Source organism: Mycetomoellerius zeteki, unplaced genomic scaffold, assembly GCF_001594055.1.
Source record: "Mycetomoellerius zeteki isolate Tzet28-1 unplaced genomic scaffold, Tzet1.0 scaffold386, whole genome shotgun sequence".
NCBI lineage: Eukaryota > Metazoa > Arthropoda > Insecta > Hymenoptera > Formicidae > Mycetomoellerius > Mycetomoellerius zeteki.
Genome location: NW_017257377.1, coordinates 539061 through 562493, shown reverse-complemented (window position 1 = coordinate 562493; position 23433 = coordinate 539061). Strand labels below are relative to the sequence as shown.

The window sequence follows — 23433 nt, the reverse complement described above, 5'->3', positions numbered from 1 at the left end:
CGCACGGTCGCACAACCAGAAACCAGTGCCTTCTGAACTCGCTCCGATTCAGAGGAAAATCCCTATTTACTCCCAACACTTGACTCCAACTCCAGGCAGGTAACTCGGATTTGTCCGGAGTTTCAAAGAAATTTGAATATTTCGGCGGTGAAAGGAATTGTAAGAGGTTGATTTTATTATTTATTCGACTGGATTTTTATTGTTATCTTGGACAGATAATTTCAGTATGTTCAAAATGTTAGTTGAAGAGAAAGTCACTAGCAGAACTAGTTTGTTTTATTCACACTTATTTCTGATTTGAAGCACTTGAATTTAAATTGAAATAAGTGAACGAGTTTAAACGAAAAATGTGGGCGGAAAAAAATTATAGAAAGTTGTAAAAATACTAGTTAAATTAAAAGATCCAATTATCTTGGATTCTTGTCTGTAAGTGTGTAAAGCCTAAATAAATAATTCAAATCTCTGTTGTGCTTCTTTTTTATTAAGTTGTTCTATTACATTTTAATTAAACATTATTTTTATATTTTACTCATTAATTAATGAGTTAAAGAATTTAATGTTAATATAAATTTCTGATTTAAATTAGAACATATAAATTTTGTATTAGGTTTAATTACTAAAAAAAGTTGAGGGGAGGGGGGGAAACCGTCAGCACTTATTCGCTAAATGTTAGCCACGAAACAATAATTGGGACAAAATTCCGAATATCATAATTTTGGACAAGTCAGTTGTCTTTTACTTCTAGTATCAATCTTAACTACCAGAGGTCGTTTTAAACGATCAGTTTAAAAGTATATACTACTGCAAGAAGTATAATGATGATAAAATACCACGAAAACATTTTTCCAAAGATTCACAGGAATAATTCAAGCCTTTTTGTTGAAATATTCTTCGATATTTTTAGAAACAAGTTCAAGGTTTTAATCAACTTGTTACCGGTATACTTTTATCAGCAGTTGGTAACATTTAATCTAGAATTTTTCAAACGTTTTGGGGGAAAATTTTATATTATTTTATAATTAATGAAAGTATTATGTACGATGAAAAATTATTTTTTTATCTTTCATTTTGCGAAAGAAAGTACTCTTTCTAAATTTAAGATTTTATTAATAACGTTTTCGCATAGAAGTGCGCATGTAGACATCAGCCTGGAGTTCTCCCCACGATTGAAGTCTGGGGGAAAAGTTGTCGTGACAAAAATTCACTGGGCTGTCGTGACGGTGGAAAGCTTTACGTTGTATCCATTTGATATCATACACGTCAGTAATATAGGCAGCGTTAGCGCGTTCACGCTAATACGAGCGTAGTGCTTGATTGCGACACAGGTATCGAATGTAGTTTACAATTGTTTATAATTAAACAGTATTATTAGTGCATTTGTTTATCTTCTTTCGACGCACCTTGCGTTTGTTAATTGATCCTAGTAAAAATTAATCGACGAAGTGACAACTGCGCTACTTGACAATTGTCACCGTTTTGTTATTGTGCTAAACGAAGGCAGGGAAAATTTTTAAGCGATAAGCAACATTGACGACTTTCACGACTTTATTGAGTGACGAACCGATTAATTTTTTTACGGAAGCAAAGCGAGAAGTCAAAATGGCAGACGACAAAAACGATGATACGCCAGGGCGGAATTCCGAAAGCAAATCGAATCCAGCGGAGGAGAGATCGCGATACTTCAAAAAGTTGGAAGAATGGCTCCAGGAGGCATACGCCTGGCAAAGTGTCGCAGCGATGTTTCCCTATTACATGATGTCAGGGCAATCCGTTACGAATCCAACATTTGGTACGAAAGAAAGGAAGTCTATTTATTTTTGACATTTATTCTTGACAAAAGATCAACAAATATTTATATTTTGAGATCAGAAAATTTTAAATTATATTTTTACTTATACACGAAAATATAAATATAAATGTATATACATATATAATACAATATCTATGATATAAATATAGAAAAATATTAGGCTCGAAATATTTCATTAAATATTAAATATTAAAAATTGTAATAAGAAATAAATTGTACTGATAAAGTTAAAATTTTGATTATCCGCTTTTTTATTTACGTATAATAAGTATATTTAATAAATATCTCATCAATATAAGATACAATACTTTTAATTGTTTTATACAAATTAAATATAATTTGTTACATAATAAAGAACAGTTTTAGACAAACTTAAGAAATTGCCGAGACACAATTTCAGCGTCAGAAACGAATTGAATTTTAAACAATGCATGATTTCAGCTTCAATGCCGTTTCAACCAAATCAAATACCAACGCCGTCGAATACACAAGGAGTAATAACTGGAAATGTAGACAGACAGAACGACACAGTGAGGCAAAGGAGACCTCAGGAACAACCCGCAGGACCTTTCCAACCTCCAGGAACTGATGGTTAGAATAAGTCTTAGAAAATTATGAAATTGTCGCATATATTAAGTATCGTTGATTTACGACTTTCTTAAATTGATCGATTCAGGTTACGAGTATCGGATTCCCCCGATTTGGAAAAGATTTGCAGCAGAATTTATAGATTCAACAATGCTGTTTCTCTTAAAGTTTTCCATCACTTTCATCGCAATCGACGTCTTCGATTTTATGTAGGTAGAAAAACATGGGTGTGCTTTGAATTATTTCTGCTCTATTTTTTAAATTTTTTAAAAATATTTCTAACATCTCTCTTCTAATGTAATTTTAGAGACATTGAAGACTTAGATTTGTTGCAAACAAATTTACGTATCGATTATAAAATGGCTCTGGAGATGACTTATGGAATTCTGATTTTGGAAGTAATTCATCGCGTGATAGTTTGTATCTTTGAGGTAAAGAAGTTCCACTGACACTTTTTAAAAAGATGAAACAGTCTTTTTATAAAGACAAGTCAATGCGAGAAGTAAACTATTAATTTTTTTGGCATGAAATTTCAGGCCTTCTGGCTTCAACATGGAGTGTACGGTCTTATCGGAGGAGCTACTCCTGGCAAGTACATGATGGGTTTACGGGTGGTTCAATGCCGAAGTATAACTCCCGTTGAACGTCCGAATGAGCAGGACGTGGTCCTGGTGAGCCCTGGGACCGATTTGGGCCTGCCATTAGCATTGGGCCGATCAATGGTGAAGAATTTCGTACTGGCGTTCATATTTCCGATTTGTTTTTCCCTGTTCTTCTTTAGGTTCAACAGAACTGGCTACGATTTGATCTGTCACTCCCTCGTCATAGAGGATCCCTACAGAAATAACAATCGGCCACACCAGGAGTAATCTAACGGTGCATGGAAATCTGTGATGTGTATATAATGGCTGTATGTGCTTCTTGTACCAAATGCATGCGGGTTCATGTGTATGGCGTGTATATACGTGTAAAAAAAATAAAAATTATTATTGCGGCTAGAAGCCGTTCCCAAAATTTTTTTTAAATACAGATGCAAATTAAAACACAAATTATATTATAGTTAAAATATGATTAAGGGATTTGTGGGAAGCAATTGTGGAAATTGCTGAATAATTCCTCAAGTAGACACGTTCGAAATTAAAACACCGCCGTAGCAGTAGATGACGTTAGGTGGTCACTCTCTCTCGCTCTCTTCTTTTGGGTCGAGAACCAATTTCTGATTGGTTATCCATCGCGCATCCACGGGGGATCGTTACAGCACGACTTTCGAGAGTTGCGAGAGTATCAGCCAGCTCTCTCTCCCGTTCTCCTCTCGGATTTCGGAAACCGGTGGTGCCATCTACGGCGATCCCTTCGACTCCGTTGTTCAGTCGCTGGTCGCTGGTCGCGACGTCGCGCGACGTCACTTCCCAGTTAAACGTGGCCGACTCGCAGCAAGGAGTGGCATCTAAGCGAGCGTCGCGAGCTGTCAAGCTGTCGGCCCCGAATAGCCCGAGAGAGAGAGCTAACGGAGACCTTAATCAGCCGGTGCAGCTGATCGCTTAAATGACTCGTCGTGGCGGCCATTGAGCGCGTTATCGAGTATCCGTTGGCACCGAGACCGCCGGTTTTAAGCCTGCCGAGAATCCGTTCAGGCGCGACGAAAGAAAAACATGTCGTCCTCGGGCGATTTCGGTAACCCGTTGCGGAAGTTCAAGCTTGTCTTTCTGGGCGAGCAGAGCGGTGAGTGTTCCGATGGTGTGTCAACAAGTGCGTCGATGTTCTACGAAAAGAAACGGATCGATTTTCCCGACCGGGGGGAAGTGCTATCGCGAGCTCCGGTCCTACGGGCCCGATCGGGGTGACGACCCTTCCCGACGTCGCCTGGTACCCTTCTAGGTTATGGATCAATATTCCCCACCGTCACCGTGTCCGCGACGACACGGTGTCGCCGTGTTAACTGCACTCATACTGACCGCGCGTCCAGGCGTTTAAAATCTGCAACGTGGTGTCTGCGCCCTGCGCTTTTTGCCAAGTGGCACCCTCATGTTCAGCATTAAGGATGTATTACACGTATTTTTTAACGAAATGACAAAATTATGAAAAAAATTATAGATTTTTCTATATCGTATTTAAAAGTAAAACAAAACGTTGTTTGACAGCGATTTCGAATTTGGATAGAAATTATTTCAATAAGAAGTAAACGTATTAAAAAAAAATTTAGATGAGATAAGAAAATTTTCATTTAGACTATAAAATTGTATTGTTAAATATAAATATTGATTTTACTGAACTATTTCATATACATATAATATTTATTTTTATACGAAAAATAAAATACCAATTTCAGTCACTTTTTCTAGAAACTGTATACACCTGATATATCCTTAACTGCATGGCAAAGCGGGTCTTTAGAATGTTTCTTTATTATAATAATAGAACTGAGAAAATTTATTATAATAAAGAAATTTAAATGTTAATTTTGCTAGTTTATCGTAATTTTTTTATGGTGCAAAGAAAAAATTAGCAATATAAATTTAACGAAAGAGATTATTCCCTGAGTTTTAAAAAATTAAAAATTAATTAAAGTTTAAAGTTTATGTAAAGTTTTAAAAAAATTTAGGACGTAAGTTATATCTAAATAAATGCGTCATGTAATTTTTTTATTGCAGTTGGAAAGACATCTCTTATTACACGGTTTATGTATGACAGCTTCGACAACACATACCAGGTATGTAATAATTTATTTATATCTTAATAATTAATTTATATTTAATGTAAATAAGTTATTTCTGTTGTGTGCTTTTTATTACTCATCAGTTTTTTAAATGCACATTGTGCAGGTTGTGGAAAATTGTATAGCTTATGTGTATTTTGTTTTAAATTTATAGATCAAAGCATAATATATTTTTTATTTAACGTAAATATTTAATTTATGTAAATATTTATTAATATATTTCTATTAAAATTAAAATTAAAATTTATATACAAAATTGACATATTTATAAAATTTTATCAGAAATGACAAATTTTTTAAATTTTATTAAAAACAGATTTATACTTGTATAAAAATAAATAATTAGATAATTTTTTGATACTTAATGAAATTCTACTGCATTTATTTGCATGATTTAGAGCAGTAGCAAAATTGGCTATAAATTCTGATAAACCTATATTGAATGATGTTTATTGGCTATAAAGTGTGATGCAATAGTATCTAGGGGAACCCTATCCAATAATGCAGTTTCTTTAGATAAGAAAGAAACTGAAAAATGTAATCATTTTTTAAAAATATACTTTGTATTATTATAATACACAGTTATTTATAAATCTAATTGCTTCAAGTTACAGTTTGAGATTATTTAATATCTTGCATTTTTCTTTTTTGCTTTCAATTTTCCTTTATCATAATCACACTAAATATCATTTATCAAATAAATAGTTCCTATGCATGAATATAATTTACAATATCAGTCTGTTTCTTTATCCTAAATCCCCAACCTATTAATTTTCATTATAATATACTGTGTACTATTGTGTGCGAAATAAAATACTTGATTTTTATTTACTCTACTATTTCTTATCCTATGTTGTAAATATTATTTTTGATATTTATTGATAATACATTTATGCATTTATCAATGCACGTAATAATTTTTTATTGGCATGTTTATGAGAATGGCTATACATTGTTTGGCGACTTATCGATTATATGTTTATATAGTTTGTTTACCATCTGCCTCTCCGCGCGCGGCTCGTAAAATTATTTAAATTCTTTATTTTACTTGAACCTTTAATCAAGAAAATTGCACTTACACTTAATTTATTTTTTCTATTTATTATAATTGTATTTTTAAAATTTTGCTTTTTTTTTTTGTATTATTTTATATATAATTTTAAGTATATAATTATATAATTACATTGTAAATATAGAAAGGGCAAAAAAGTGCAGTTAGAAGGAAAAGATCTAATGTGTGTCTAGTAGAAGAAGCAGTAGGGAACCAAGATATTGACTTTTTCTAATCGACAAAGATGGAAAGAGAGACGAAGAAATTTACAGGACGTCGATAACACGCTTTTCTTTTTTCTTCCTTTCTTTCTATATATGTATATTCATATTATTGCATTATTCATATCGTAATGAGGCACTGTGCTAATAAATTATATATTGTGTTTAATTACATTATAATAAATTAAATAAGTAAAGTAAGTACATAATATAATAAACTTATTTTTTAACATTATATTAATATTAAATCTCGTTTTAAAAATATTTCTTACACACATATTATTTTACCTTATTTAAATTATTTTTCTAGAATTAGTTTTAATTTTTTTTTGTCAATTTCTAAAAGTAATTTGATTTGTTTACATTTTTGTCAATTTCTTTTGTCAATTTTTTTGTAAATTTCTGAAAGTAACTTGATTTGTTTACATTTTTGGTATTATGACAAGAGTTAATTGAATAATTTTTAATACTTTGATGTATTATTATGTATGTTATAGGCTACGATAGGTATAGATTTCTTAAGCAAAACTATGTATCTTGAAGACAGAACTGTGAGACTACAGCTGTGGGATACAGCGGGGCAAGAACGGTTCCGTTCTTTGATACCTAGTTATATCAGAGATTCTACTGTCGCAGTCGTTGTTTACGATATTACCAGTAAGCACTCGGTATATAAGGAATGCGGTGTCCTAAAAAGCTATGTGCCAGTAGCTTCGAATTTGATGTTGAAATATTGTTCGAATAAAAGAAATTTAAAATTTATTTATATAAAAGATATATTTTACATAAATTTATTTATAAATTTTTAGTTTAAAACTTTAAAATCTGCTTGGAGGTATATATATTTTCAGATTCGTTAATTTTAATTTTTTAAATCAATTTTTGTTTTTTTAATATCTATATGAACAGCGCTTTAAATCGATAATTTTGATTCTCTTTGTGAAAGTTTAATAAATTATTTTATTAACGAAATTTAATATTAATGAATAATGTTTATGATGATAATAATAATATAAATTTAATTATGCTGGCATAAGCTATTATTGGTACACCCTGATAAATAAACCATAACATTAATATTGTGTATTTGTCAGACGCCAACTCGTTTCACCAAACATCCAAGTGGATAGACGATGTGCGGACTGAAAGAGGAAGTGATGTGATAATTATGCTAGTGGGCAATAAAACTGATTTGAGTGATAAGAGGCAAGTTTCGACAGAAGAGGGCGAGCGAAAAGCGAAAGAACTAAATGTGATGTTCATCGAAACTAGTGCTAAGGCTGGCTACAATGTTAAACAGGTAACTGTGTCAGCCTTTTATATGCTCGATACATAGAGAAAGCTTCTCGACCTGTATCGTCGTCTATGTGTGTGGAGTAAAATTATTGTTATTATTAATTATTTTAGCTATTTAGAAGAGTAGCGGCGGCTCTGCCGGGTATGGACTCCACCGAAAACAAGCCTCCCGAAGACAGTATCCTTTGCGTAAGATACTTATTGCACGCAATTTGCATGGCATATTTGCAGGAACGTTCGCGGCGACTTCTCTTGTTTTACGTATACATAATTCCCACTTTACCCATTATTATCTATTATTATCATTATCTTTCAACTTCGTATATTACTATCGATTTTTGTTATCATTTTTTTCTTCTATTCTTCAAATTAGAATAGTGAAAATCGATTCTTATATGCTATTTTTCCCGTTTTTATTTACTAATTAATTTATTGTTACTATTTCCCTTCAAACATGAAACTTCCACGTTTTATATATTTGTTTAATATTTTTTTTTTCAAGAATAAGATTTTTGATAACAATTAAAAATTTCAAATTTCTTGCTATTCGTCATATTTTTTGTGGGATCATCCACTCATTCTAATTTCTCGCTCTTGATTTCGAAACTGGATTTATTTGGCAATCCGCCGGACGTTACATTTGTTTTGTTATACTTTTGTGTTTTCCTTAATAAGTTCTTTAATTCGTAGTGCAAGAGGTAGTGCTCAAGGACACGCCAATCGAACTGAAAGCCTCGGAGAGCAGTTGTGCATGCTAAGTCGTCGTCGGCCTGTACGGTAGCAGGGTATCGAATTGAATCGAATCACAAAGTCTTAGTAATTTCTGAATAGAGTTTGAACCGCGTCTCAGATCATTCTCGAGCGGTTTAGGAACGTTTTCGAGAAACATAAACCGATTTTCCAAAGAGATTTCTAAGAAAATTGTTTTTCGATTTTTTTTAGTAAGCAATTAGTAAGGTATTAATATATTATCGCATATTATATATTACAATTTAATAATATTAATGTGTAATATATTAATATGTTATTGTTTACTTGTGTGAAAACATTATAATTTTTAAAATTGAGAAACATTGCTTGGAAATTTTCTTAGGTAATAAATATAAATATATTTATATATATATATATAAGATTATTATTTATAATATATTAATAGTATTAATACAATTAATTTATTTTAATTTGTTCTACTTCAAGATTATTCGAATAGAATAACATATAATTCTGTTTCCGTTCGATGCCCTGACTAGTAGACAAAACACTGAGCTAAGTTAACTTATAAGTTAATGACTTAGGACGTTAGGATACTGATTGCATTCGGCCTGTGGTTTTCGTGATCTCGGAAAACTCGTGAGAAGCCGTGCACTGAGCAGCAACGATTTTTATTAAGACAAGAAAAAAAACAGTTTCACACAGTAGTTTAAGACTGCTTTTACACACTGACGTGTTATATATATTAGCCGATCGTAGAAAAATTATTTAATTCTTTTGACTTTGATGCAGTAATTTCTTGATAAAATTATGGAATACTTTCAAAAAAATTGCGAGAAATTAAACCCATTTTGGATTCTTACAAATTAAATCAGATTAAAAATGTTTTATTTTCTATTATTATTACACGATCAAAATTGCTTAAATTTGAAAAATTATCATTTAATCAATGGAAATAATTATTCGAATTAAAATAATTTAAAATTTATTGAATCTTTTTGTACACAAGTCTTTATTAATTGGAAAAGTGTTTTGCGTTTTTTAACAATCCTATATTTATTATGTACCTTATAAAAGAGACAAGATTTAGAGGTTAAAAAGAGGCAATTTAAAAAATTATTTCTTTATTTAAATATCAATTAGTATCAAAGCTGAAAGAGTTGATGCAGCCCTTATTAAAATATCAAAGTTTATCTAAGTTTATTTCACTTGTTAATATTGGTTATTTAATATCGTATGTATTTTTTTACGCGTACAATTAAACATACATCGATAGTTGCTCAAATTAACATTAAACGGCTGATAGAAGTGAATCACATTTTTGTGTTTTTATTTATTTTACAGAAAGAGAGACAATTTATTATCAATAAAGACGATATATTAATTGTCTTATACGTTTACAATAAATAGGGAAAATAAGACAGCTGCATTTGCATTTATTATATTTAGCAACAATCACATCGATTTGGAGTATTGGTTGGTATTATGGATTATAGATTAAACGCGTTACGTAAATGCAGTTCTCGTGATAATTAAAAATTTTAAATAGTCAAGTCTTAATGACTAATAATATATCCTCGCTTTATCCGATACTATAGAGCAAAAATAAGTAGGTGAAACTCTACATTGAAAGCTTAATTTGATCTAATTCTAAAAACATAAATATTAATTGGCGCTGGAAAATTACACAAGAAAAAAGAAAGAAAATGAGGAGAAGTACATTTAAAAGAAATTTTTTACGGAATAAGTGGCTAATTAATTAGCAGCTAACTATATCTCTTTTCTACAAAGCATACTTTAAGAGTAGAATAAATGAATAACTCTGTACAAACTCAGATTTATTTTATTGAATCAAATATTTTCTTTCCTTGAGCTGTTATTTATATGTTCTTTCTGAATCAACGTAAATTTATAAAAGAATTAGTTTATAAAAGAAGAGAGAAACATTATTTGTATATTGCATATATAATTTGAAATTTGGATTAAAAAACCTTTTAATTTGTAATAAGATATTTTTATATTGTAATGTCTCTTTTGTTGATAATTTGTTATTAATATCCTAATTTATGTAAAAAAAACTTAAACTATCGATAATATAAAGAAATATTGCATAATATATTTTGTTGTTTTTCGTCTGAATTTTCTTTATTTTTCCCTTATACTAGTTCTTTGTTATCTTGCCATTATTTTTAAAACATTGATATATGAGAATATAATTTATTTCAAAATATTTATTTTAACTTAATTTTTTCATTTAACTCGATTTATTCTCCTACGAATTTTTTTCTTAAATTAGATAAAAAGAGCTATTAAGAATAATTCTTGTAAAACGTTACCAAAATTACATATAACGAATTTGTAAGAGAAAGAATTTATATTAACAATTTTAATATTTTTGAGAATTATACATATACGTAGGGCTTGTATCAAGTGATCTAAGAAAATATTTATTTTTTATATTGAGCTTATAATTGATAACATTTATGGACAATTAATTCAGAATACTAATTCAAAATTTAATTTTAGCTGGATTTCAGGTTGAATCGAACTTTTATTAACTTTGTAATACATTTATTTTTTATTTTATTTCGTGTTCTGTAATATTCTTTTTCTATAAGATTTTGTTTTGAAAAATTTCTAGCAAATTAGCAAGTAATTCTAGAACATATTCTCCGTCCCGTTTTGGACTTTTATACGCTTTTCGATTGTCACTTTTATTAGTTTTGATAAGCAGAAATTAAAACGCGATGGTATACGCAGTTAAATCAGAATTGTATTCTTATGTGTGAAGGATTATTATTGATTAGGTGAAAATTAAAGGAAAATTAGTTATGAGGTCATCGATTTGGAAGCGACAAATATCACTATAATAGATAAATACTTAGAAATTTGTAGATAATACTAGAAAAATCGTTTAAAAAATTTGTTTATTGTAGTATCATTAAGGATTGCATTGTACTTTATTTGGTTTATAATAATTTATTGTATTATTGGAACATCAACACGCATTGATTAAGTTTAAGGCTACCAATCAAATGTTTATCAAGTGCAATAATGTATTTACTGACCAATAATATTGCCAAATTGCAAAAAGTGCATAAGCCTTTTTGGTATTTTATTTTTCGAAACGCTTTCTCCTCCTATTGGCACAACAAATATGACAGATTATATCACGCGAAATATATATTGATACACGATTTGATTATCTTTTTAAAAGAAGCATATGTAATTTAATTAATTTCTTAAGAAACACCGAGGAAAGGAAGTGAGACGAAATTGCTACGTTTGATAAGAATGCAAGTTGAAAACGCAACACGCCTTAACATAAAAGCAGCTGTCGACTTGCAGAATCAGTCGCCGATGCAGAATGGCTCCGAGTCAGAGGGCGAAAGCAGCTGCATCTGCTAGGGCGATTCATCATCTCAATCTGAAGAAAGAGAGAGAGAGAGAGAGAGAGAAAGAGAGAGAAAGAGCAAAAAGAGAGAAAGAAAGCGGGAAAATCACAGTCAATCTCCCGTCACGAATCACCATACCATTGCTGGCTTCTTCTGACGTCGTTATGGGAACAGGGGCCTTCTTCGCCGATCTCGGGCCCTAAGTATCGTTTCAAGTGCTACTAGATAAACTCATGCGATATCTGATACTAGCTACTTACGTTATTTTCGGCTTTGTGCGAGATAATGGAAACCGTATCCTTCAGGGTATTTCGACGTTTAAGCTTGAAACGATGATAGCTGCTGAGTCCACGTAAAATTCTCTGCTTTTTCAATCTCTTTCGAGAGTTAATTCTTTCGCGTCTAACTTAAAATATATTTTATAAGGCTTTTGTTATAGTAAAATTATGAATAATAAATTTTGTATTTATTATTGTATTAGTTAATAGTTTCCTAATCGTGGATCAATATGAATTTATTATTGCAACTTTATATTAATTAATAAATTAATTAATAAATCTATATATAAATATACATATAGTATATATTTATATTATTATTATAAAATTATAGGTCTTACAGACATTGGATATTATTTTATAACACTTTACTAAAACTATAAAAGAGAGATGCTTTTTTTTTATAGATAATTGACGCGAAAGGGTTAAAGAAATAATAATTATAGCAGCGTTTTTTGATCGCTACAAGTTTTTGAGCAATAACCATTTGGCTTTTGATAAATCCCATACATATCATTTTGACAAACGTTTTTTCAATCAATCCTTCGAAAAATCAATTCTTTACTTACAGCGGTGATCCATAATTTTTTAAAGACACATATCTTTAGTTGAAATAAATTTATTTTCAAATATAAGAAATATTAATATAAAATATAACTTTTATAATATATATTTATTGTTGTATTATAGTTTACATATTAAAAAAAGTATAAATTATATTGCTATATGGAATATAATGTTTAGTTTAAATTGAATTCTTTTGAATTTTGAATTTAATTTCTTTTGCGATTACTTCCTAATAGATTAATAATCTAGAAATTAATTTACATGGGAATAGATGATGTCATAATTATTTGACACAAAATTATTTGAAATGATTCGGATTTCTCTCTAGGTTTCGACGATTGCTTTATTAAATGTTAGACCTATTAATTGATTAGTGATCGCTGATGTAGGAAAAAAAATCATCAGATTTATGTGCGATTAGTGGAGATCACTGCTACTACATCTTTCCAAGTTTAAGCATATATATTGTCTCTTCGTTCAGAGATTCTGTATAACAAAATGCGCACAAAACACCGAAGCTTGCGAATGAATAGTTTTTTGTGTAATTAAAGGAAGAAGAGAAAAAAAAAGAAAACAGAGGAAGCATGACCGAAAATAATAATTTTCGGTGAAGTTGAGATTAAGTCGTTATTAAGCTAATTACGATGAGTTCGCGAGTTTCTCAATAACGGTACGGTTTTATCGGCAAGGTGTTCGTTCGAGGATATTTCTAATGTATCATGTATTACGAATCTTTATAGACGTTTTTCGATATCTCTTGATAATAAGCGATTCTACTTGATAACGAGACTCAAGTCTGTAGATCGACGGTGGATACGCAAGTGTGCACAAACGACCAAACTCACTCGTGATCTTTTTTTATTGTAAACTATTGCCTTCTGAATTCTTCTTGTGATATGAATATTTAACTGCAAATCTTTTTTATCACGGAGAAATCATATAAAAGCCAGCCGAATTGTTTAGAAATGATCAAGAAGTTATTGATTCACATTTAAATTTCAAATAATTGATAATTTAGATTCAAATTATTAATAATTTAATTTGCAGTTAAGATAAATTTATAAACCTATATCATTAATTTGTAAATTTAAATTTAATTAACATGAATTATATACGTATGTAAATATAAAGTATATCTAAATTAATTTTAATAAATTCCAATAATTTGAAAAATTATTGAGTTAAAATGGAATTATATATGTATAACGTTTGGCCGTTTGTACAAAATGAAATGCCTACGCTACGCCAAACGCAAACACCCGTCGAATGTTTCTCTAGAAGATGATTAATCGAGAATTATCGGAGAAATAAATCAATTATTAGCCGTGCTTGGACGCGAAATCTCTACAAGCCCTAGCAAACATCGTTATCCTTTTGCACTCAAACTTATCTAATTGCGTCAGACATTATTATTCCAAATGGAATTTAGAAAATTCATTCATTATTATTTTTATATTACACAGTAAAAAAGTTTGTGTATTTGTGTTGGAAACGGTCCACTCACGTTTGTGTTAACAGTTTGTGTTGAATTTTCTAACATATTCGAGTGTTAATTTAACATAATGTGATTATGTTATTTAAAGATTTTTTTGTGAAATTGATATTCAATATTTCTTAATGTCAAAATGACATAATTTATGAATAAGTGAACAAGTAATATAAAAATAATGTTTTAAAACGTAAATTCTAAGACAAATGAATGAAATATGTGTTAATTTAACATATCATAAATGTTAATTTTCTGAAAAAATGTGTTCCCACGGTTTGTTTATACTGTGTCGATGTTATCTTTCTTTACATTTATTCTCTTACATGATATTCATGTTATTTTCTAACATATTCATCTTGTGCAAAATTAACTCAAAAATTTGAGTGGACCGTTTGGGACATGCGATTTATGTTAAATTCAACACATTTTTTCCAACTGTGTGCGTTCTAACATATTTATTTTTGTCAGTTATATTTAATAAATTTATTTATATTTAATAAAATTCAATGAATTTAAAGAAAAACAAAATAATTACGACTTTGGAATATGTAATATAATTGATTAATTTATTTATAGATATATAGATATATAGTGCTGCTTTCAATACTTGTGATATTTACAGTTGTATAAATGCATTATATCTGTTAAAAAGGTATTTTTATTTGTCTGAGAATTACAACTATGTACGATATTTTTTAAAAGTTTGATAACGAAATAAATTTTTCAATATTGATGAACGAGTGCAAAGGGATGGATGAAGCTATCTCTCTAGCCAGCCCCTATATAACGTGTCATGTAGCGTTTAATCCGACAGTGTTGCACAGCAATATTGAATATGTACCGCGAGATGGTTTTTTCGAGCACTATTTCGAGGCAACGCGTTTTAGGGCGGATCTAGTAGGATTCACGATTTAAAAAAGATGTGAGGCCTCAATTACTTCTCACGCGAAATTGTATCGTAATCATCACTCATGTATATGTTTTTGTATGTTACTGTGATTATGATTTGTTAGCACAAATATAATATAATAACCAAATATTGCCGAATTAATTAATTATTGTGAAAATTAAATATTAATATATATATATTTATTTTATATATATAATTAATTAATTAATTAATTTACTTTCAAAGTGTATCAAATTAAATCTAATTGAATTTGAATTAAGTATATTTAATTTAAATTACGCAGTTAAATATGTTATTAGTTTATTAATTAAATTAATTAGTTTATCTCTCTTATTTACAAAATATATCCCTAAATCAACTTACAATCGAAAAGAATGAATATTTTGAGATATACAACTTATTGAGGTTGTAAAAATATTTTCAAATTCCACGAGATTTGAAGGGTGGAACTCTCTCTTCTCTTCTTAGATCCGCCCTTAGAAATATACTACTATTTTATTTATTTTTGTAAGGAAAGACATTTGCCCGCGATAATCCGGGATTGCAACAAAGTGGAAAAAATGCTATTGCAAAAATTCATTAAAAATATCTTTAAATTTATAAATTTCTAAATTGATAAATATATATAAAGATTTATATATAATTTTATTACAAATGGAATACAAACATCCCTGAATCAAAAAAGCCAACAATGTATCCTATCCGCTATAGTAACCGATTTCAAAATACTTAATTACGAGCAATGTCTTTTCCTTGATGTAATTGATAAGTAAACCGAAGTATGCCGATCTAGTCGAAATGATCGTCGTGTGGCGAATTTACAATGGCAATCACTAATTCCTAATTGATTGATAATTTATTGATAACTAACGGTGATTGCTTTTCTCAGCAAATCATCAAAAATAGTTTTTATACGATTTTATTTTTTATAAAATATTATATTATATAAAGCTTTAACATATTTTCAAATAGTTTAATTTCTTGCAGTTACATATTAAATTAAGAACTCTTGTTAAATTTTGGAGTTAATGAATTTTTTTGTATCTTATCATTAAAGAATTAAGAGTTTTATTTTATATCAATTTTAATATTACTATTACTTTAACATTTAAAAAATACTGATATTTAGTATAAATATTATAATTATAATTTAATATTTAATACGGCGCTGAAAGAAATTTAATAATTATAACAAATTAGATTAAATTAAGATAAATTAAATTGGAATGACAATTATAAACGAACGTTCCGGCTAGAGCGGAGCCTCAAGTGCATTTACGACTTATTATATATATATATTACAAAGGTATATAAATATATAAAATATGTCGAGATAAACTTCGTTATAGGAGTGGTTATGTCATGCGAGAGGAGGAGCGATCCTTTTGCTATTGTTTCTTGTTTGCTGTACCGTAAGACAAAATCGTAGTTGAGTAGCAATGGCGGGATTATTATTTCAGCTTCATGCTACATAGTTACAGCAATTGCATATACAGATTGTACCGTATTATTGTAAACGATTAGAGGGAGCAGGATAGCGAGTTTTGTGCGGACAAAAGCCGCGCTTTTGTCCACATAACGAGCCACGATCAGAGAGACGAAAATGTTGACAATTTTCTATTCTTTATATTACATTCTCCGTAATACTTGTAAAAATAGACTGTATGTTTTACTAATTAGTAGAAATGCATGAAATAGCATAATGCTCAATTACAAATTAACAATACTGATAGTAATCAGGTACACAATCGCGAATCAAAATTCTTGTATTAATATTTATACTAAATCTACAGCAGTTTTTCACTTTGCTATAATTTTAAACATTAATATTGTATTTGTGATATTTGAATTTAAATATACATTATCTAAGTTTTATTTAATTTTATATTGTGTACATGTCAAGCATCACATTTTTAATTTTAAATATTAATATCCTTAAAAAATAATCTGTGTGATTCGTGAGAAATTTTGAAGAAAAGCGAGTCTAAGCATTCGCTTTAACTGCCATTAAAAAGCGAGTCAAAAGTTTCTCTGATTGTAAGGTTCGTTTGTCGAGGTAAAGGAACCAACCCCATCTTTTTGTACCTTGTGTCTTAGATAGAGCCTCGTGTTAGTCCGAATCCGAGGTTCGCGAATGAAATTTTACAAACTTGTCATAACATGTGTGTCGCGATTACTATATTTAAACCGTAGAGCTTCAACGAATGAGCGAATAAAGTTTTATGTTCACCAGAAAAAATCCTTGGAATTCTTAGATTTCTCAACTGTCTTAGGTCGGTATTCATAGTTAGATTTAAGATCGTCTTAAGTAGAGTCTTAAGATATCATGATCCAATCAGAAAGCCGTTAGCATCTTAAGATAAGAACAGACTGTGAATACCGTCCTTAATTAAATATTTGTATAACTTTTTTTGCAAGTTTATAACTTCAACGTCATGAATACAGATCAATATAAGCAACTTATTTTTCAGCTTATTTTTCAGTTTTTAATTTACATTTATTCAATCAATCTTGAATAATTTGTACTATTTTAATCTTTTTGTAAGCTGACAAAACAATTTTTTGAGCGGATAGGTTGGATTAAATGATTGATAGTTTATTATATAGTTTATTGTAATGTCAATTATATACAAATTTAAAATTACGTCCAGTGTGCTTCCGACTACGCTGACATACCGTTTTTCTCATCGATGTGCAATAATATTACAATCAGAGCTATTCTCGAGCTCTTTGGTATATCCTTCACTCGTTAACAGCGCATCAGCGACAGACCTAAATTTAATTAATCTTTATTTACAGTCGAAATTACATTCGAAAGTTCTTTCAACAGCCTGTCGCCGTTCAGATATTCAAAAAATTTTTATTAATCTTTTAAAAATAGGACAACTCTAGAAATTTAATCTCTTTCTGTCTTTTTATTATTTACTAGTCTTAAAAATGATACGAATGATATGAGATTGGTGAAATCAATAAAATTAAAACGAAGAATAATGTCTAATGAAATCTTTATATGAACAATACAACTTTATAACAATATAACAATATAATTTTTCAAATAGTTTGTAATCAATTGTTGTGCGAATGCCTGCCTCGCATATAATTCTTTTGGAAATGTTTATATTTAAAACAACAAGATTGATTAAATTTGCAGTTGTCTTATTTTTGTAAAATACATTGATGGATTAAAAACAACGCGTCTTTTTATCGCAGCAGCTTTCTGTCTTAGAATTTTGACTTATAACGATTTCTCATTCAACGATCCGTAAGATTTCTTTAATTCACGATCGTTTGGCAGTATATACTGTAGAGTGTCGTCAATCATTCGATTTTTCTTTGTTCTTATGATTAAAAAAAATTGTTCAATTCTTGATCACCTACTTAACCCTTTCATTTCAGAAATTTATCAAATTTTTATTGTGCAGAAGTTTGTCTTAATTTTATCTTATATTTTAATTTGCAAAAAATTACTAGAATATTGTAATAATTCCACGAAATTGTTGAAATTTTATGTATTTTGTCAATCTTTGTCGTGACAAAATTTTGCTGCTAAGGATAAATTTGATTTAAAAATTTAATCACATATCATCATTGAGAGAAAGAAAGTATTAATTAAATATTTAATTGAGCATTTGAACGATCGACGTCATAGAAATGAATCGTCGTGGCAGCGATTCGAACCATTGTCATAATCATTATCACTCGGAAGAACGAGGACAGTGTCGGCACGATTCAAATCGGCTCGAACCTTCAGTCTATATTACATGGAAGTATAATGCAAAAGAAGGAAAGAGAAAGAGACAAAGCTGACAACACAAAAGATTAAGAAAGTACCATCAATTTTGACAATTTCGTTTATGTGTGTAAGAAAATTGTTTACTAATTTGTTCTAACGAATCTTACTGAAAGTTGAAAAAATATATAAAAGAAGATATCAATCTTCTTTTATATATATATTAATAAAATTAGAATCTTTAAATAAAATATATCTAAATAATTAATAAAATTAAAAAAATACATGGGAATAAAACAGGATGAAAAATATCAAAAAGGAATGTAATATGATCAAATTCTTTTCTTGAGGATGAAGAGTCCTACTTAACGCAGATTTGTCTATCCATCGAAGACTATGTGATTTTCGGCAGTTGGTCGCAAATTCGAAAGGTAGAAAACGATAACAGTATGGCGGTGCCACTAATACAGGGGCAGCAACTAGCGAACGGAAGCAACACTGCTTGGCCCAAACGACTGGACCTCGACTTTCTGGGTCTACAATAAAGGCCAGCAGTTAGCTTCCAGGTTCAAAATCCCAGTCATGCCCCTGGCACTAATATGTACTTCTCACATAACAATGAAAGTCCTCCATTTACTTTTCATCCTTTACCACTTCCTATCTATCGACAATATCACGCTTCGAAAAACTTTGAAGAATTGTTCCATTTTCCGTCGAGTATCGTTAGATAACATTATTCCTGAAATGATTTTCCGTTTTTGATTTCAGACTTTGTCTCTTTTAATCGTCTTGCGGTTCCTTCTGCACGATTTTGCCACTTCTGATGGCCAAACCATTGACGAAGAACATTCTGAAGAGTCATCTCAGTAGGTTTCCCGACACTCGACGGTTTCTAATCTAAAAGTTTTGGTATTCACTAGAATCTGACTCTCAGCTTCTTTGTGACCTGGCAATGATTGTATTTCTTCTTGAGTATCCTGATTATGTCCATGGTCAGATTGATAATTGGAAAGTGATTCCCATTTCGAAGTGATTCCCTGACGATTGTTTCAGGATCCTAATTTCCTCGCGGCCATGTTAGTTCGGTGGCCGCGCGGTCTCCTAAAGTCAGACCCTTAACTCCTCCATGACCTGAGGATGATTGTGTCCCTTCTTCAAGGTCCCAGTGCCGGTCATGGCCAAGCTCTCCTGCTGTAGCTGGTTGGGACTGATGATGAGGTTCTGGCCAGGCTTGCCGGGCTTCGTATTTTTCGGTGGCGGGGGCGGCATAGGCACGTGACAGGTATTGTTCTGGAGGTCAGCAAATTCCGGCGGTGGTATGTGCTGGATGTGATGTCGTTCGGCGGTCTTGGTCTCCAGCTCGCCGCAAATATTGTTCGGCATTTGACCGTTCTCCTGGCGCTTCTTCGAGCAGCCGTGGTGCTGGTGGTTGCTCTTGTCGCGTTGATAATACACCCCGGCGAATATGAGTACGTTCAAGATCAGCAGACTACAGCCGATCGCGATTGTCACGCTCAGGGCGGTGGAATACGCCGCGAAGCCATCCTCGGGTAACGCCGTGGAATCCTCGAAAGTAATGTCGCTCGGCATAATCGTTGACGTGTTGGACGAGGATTTCTCAATAGATGTTACCTCCAACGTAGTCGTTCTCGCAGTTGTTGGTAGCCTCTGAATGAATCTGGGTGGCACCTGGACAATAAAATTCTTCCTGAGTCCAACATAATTGTTTTAATTTGTTTCAATTTTGATAATTATATTGATATAAATGAACTACCAATTGTTTTTGTAGTTGTAATACCTGCTCGGCATCGAGAAGATGATGAGACCTAGGAACGTCATCTGAACCGGGTTTGTGAAGGTCGGGCACCAAGTTCAGCCAAAAAGAAAGGCGATGGGCCCTGTAGTGATTCTTCAGTTTCGATTTCAGCTCTACAAAGTTAACGAAGTATAAGCAATTTTGTTTACTTTTTATACATATTATTATAATAATTTTTATGTCATAAAATATATAGGTATATAGAACTTAACATTTTTCAATATTACATTCTTTATATGAAAAAGACAAATTAATTTGAAGACAGAAGTTTTTCAGCAAAGAAACTTCAAAGAAGAGCTTGTTTTCTAGAGGTTTTCGGAATCGCTAAATTCGATATATTATGGCCAGAATTAAAAAATTTAAATTGAAAAGAAATAAATTCATTGAAATTCGTTTTAGGAGATTCTTCCCAAGCAGAACAACAAGTCACGATAACGTCAAAATGACATTAAAATGAATCGGAAATGATTGAAAAAAATTTGACAATTGACTTTTAATAATGATTTTGGAGTCATTTTGATATCATAATGACTTTTGTTGTTCTGCTTGGGTTAATATCGCTGAGTTTGGATATAGTTTGAAAATGTTGAATTTCAAAGGTAGTAATCTCCAATGAAGGAAAATCTAATATTAGGGCTCATAATCAGAGTTTAGAAATTAGTTCGGAAATAGGTACCACTGCTTGCGTAGACTGATGAGCTTCAAATACAGCTAAACTGGAAATTTGATGTGTGTGTTACTTTAAATTAAAAAGTTTCTAAAACCAAATTTTATAAAAATCAGATTTTCTTTTGAAATATTTTTATTTTTTCTATTCGCCATAATGACTCCTACTATTTTGAATATTTTTTTAACTTTAAAATCGAATAAAGCATTATCGAATTATCTTATAGGTCAAGTTTCAGTTTGAAAAGCAGACAAGCAGCTTTGAAATTAAAGGGGATGTGCCGAAACAAAGGATTAAAAAAAATATCAAAAGGGAATAAACTTTTTCACGACGGGAAGATTTCATAAAAGAATATTAGATTAAAGAGAAACGTTACACAAACACTCACCTATGCTAAGATATTTTTTATGGACGGCCTCATAAGCGGTCCAGTCGATATTTTTAAACTTGGTCCTTTCCGGTCTGGAACCGAGAGGTCCTGGATCAGGAGTACCCTCGTTCGGATTTCTGACGAGCAGGATCGTTAACAGTAAACCAGTCGGTCTTTTGTTTTATGAGTACATTGCGAAAGATGTTTTTTTCCACAACTTACCCGGTACGTGCAAAGTTTGTCAAATAGAGTATCACACTCTCGGAGAGCGCTATCTCGGCTCTAGTATAGTTCTTCGGCCAATGAGACAAACCTCCAACTAGGGGCGCTCCGAAAAAATATGGCAGCTCCTCCCCGTGGATACATCCCGGCCTCTGAAATAATAATTAACATGATGTATAATAAAAATTTAAACTTACTTTATTTTTAATATAAATAGGAGTTAAAGTAGCAGTATAAATAGGAATTTATTTCTGTTTATATGCCCTTATATTTATTTTTATCTCCTTTTCTATACATATAATATGATATGATAATAATACTAATTTAAAGGTTTTGTGCAAGAGCATATGAAGATTGTTTAGAATAATTTTTAATGCTGCGCTTGAATTTGTCATTAAATTATCTTTATTAGGTCCGGTTTGTGAGATATAAATAAGAAAAGACATTTTTCTCCATATATAGTGAAGTTTTATTGAAATTAGAAAACAAATCAGATGTTGAGCATTTAATTTTTTCAAAATTTGTAAACTAGTGTAATTTTTTTATATGTATTTCCTTTCTTTGTTTTTTCGCTTTAAAACGACAGATATAAAAATTAGTTGATTCGAGATGACTCCGAGTTTGGTTTTAATAATTCAATTGCGTGGTCGAAGCTAAAGGGGAGGAAATAAAAGGATCGATGGAGTGCGGACCTAACCATGGAATTTTTTCCGAAGAATCTTCTTTCACGCTCGATCATACGAAAGCATTCATGGAATCTGCCGAAGTTATAGGTGCACCTACGATTTCTCGTTGAAATTGTAAAAATATCTCAGCCTATTCCGCAAACTTCGAGTTTGCCCGCCATTTTACCAAGCCCGAGTGCAGAGTTTGCGTCCTCGAAAAATTCGAATTATCCACGAGAAATAGCGGAATCGTGTTTCTATCTGTAGCCGACTTTTAAAGCGGTTTTATGCTCCAATTCGAGATCCAAGAATAAAATACGATTCAATAATTATTATTGAATAACAGAATTGGCGGTTGATGTTAACAATTACAGAATAAACTGTTGGAATGCTTAATGAATAATAACAGTAATCAAATCACGATTAAATTATCGTTCATTAAACAGAAAATAATTACTCTTTTGATCATGATCACGTATTGATGAATTAACGTGTATCAACATATTATTCTGTTATGACTCATTTTGTAATAACTGATTAGTAATTAGCTGGACGAAATATGAAACTAGACATTTCTCGAAATATTAAATAATACATTAAAAATGTTTCAATGTCCAGTTATATATTTCACTTCATAGCACAGGAATATAAAATATCCAGTTAGCGTTATATTCTTGCGAGGCGAACGTTCCACGAATGCAACCGAAACGTTTTTCTGGATGCAGTCGTGCAGACGCAATAAGTTCGTTGCAGCGTTTACGCGCGATCCTTATTCTTCGTTGACTTCATGGCGCGAGACGGGAAGGTGAGACGGGGGTGCGCGTTGAACGTTTAATGCACTTTCATTTTGCTGGTGACGGCAACGGTGATCGCCAGGTCGAGGTGCCAGACGATATTCGTATGCAAAGTGCACCGGGTGTAAGGCATAAAG

General features: G+C 31.0%; 3 protein-coding genes across 5 annotated transcripts in view; 2 read left to right on the top strand and 1 right to left on the bottom strand.

The window, feature by feature from the left end:
* The first annotated feature begins 21 nt into the window (after positions 1-21).
* Positions 22-3391, top strand: LOC108726092 (protein FAM8A1). Of its 2 annotated transcripts, none has more exons than XM_018453468.1 (6): positions 22-99; positions 1583-1789; positions 2252-2401; positions 2487-2607; positions 2706-2829; positions 2935-3391. In XM_018453468.1, the coding sequence occupies exons 2-6, from the start codon at positions 1600-1602 to the stop codon at positions 3265-3267; spliced, it is 918 nt and encodes a 305-aa protein (XP_018308970.1). In that variant the 5' UTR covers positions 22-99; positions 1583-1599; the 3' UTR covers positions 3268-3391. The 2 variants fall into 2 exon arrangements, with proteins under 2 accessions (XP_018308970.1, XP_018308969.1); XM_018453467.1 differs by lacking the exon at positions 22-99 and adding an exon at positions 1167-1325.
* A 408-nt stretch (positions 3392-3799) lies between these two features.
* Positions 3800-12177, top strand: Rab6 (RAS oncogene family member Rab6). 2 transcript variants are annotated; one of them, XM_018453469.1, is made up of 6 exons: positions 3800-4120; positions 5050-5108; positions 6884-7043; positions 7481-7686; positions 7794-7860; positions 11728-12177. In XM_018453469.1, exons 1-6 carry the CDS (start codon positions 4051-4053, stop codon positions 11799-11801), a joined length of 636 nt encoding a protein of 211 aa, XP_018308971.1. In that variant the 5' UTR covers positions 3800-4050; the 3' UTR covers positions 11802-12177. The 2 variants fall into 2 exon arrangements, with proteins under 2 accessions (XP_018308971.1, XP_018308972.1); XM_018453470.1 differs by lacking the exon at positions 11728-12177 and adding an exon at positions 8373-8572.
* Positions 12178-19117: 6940 nt separating this feature from the next.
* Nlg3 (Neuroligin 3) overlaps positions 19118-23433 on the bottom strand; it is a 76237-nt gene continuing 71921 nt past the window's right edge. Inside the window, exons 10-13 of the mRNA XM_018453451.1 lie at positions 21838-21989; positions 21634-21752; positions 20561-20691; positions 19118-20451 (exon numbers count right to left, since the gene is read on the bottom strand). Of these exons, the coding sequence (XP_018308953.1) occupies positions 19870-20451; positions 20561-20691; positions 21634-21752; positions 21838-21989 (984 nt within the window). The 3' untranslated portion in view covers positions 19118-19869. The remainder of the gene's footprint in view (positions 20452-20560; positions 20692-21633; positions 21753-21837; positions 21990-23433) is intronic.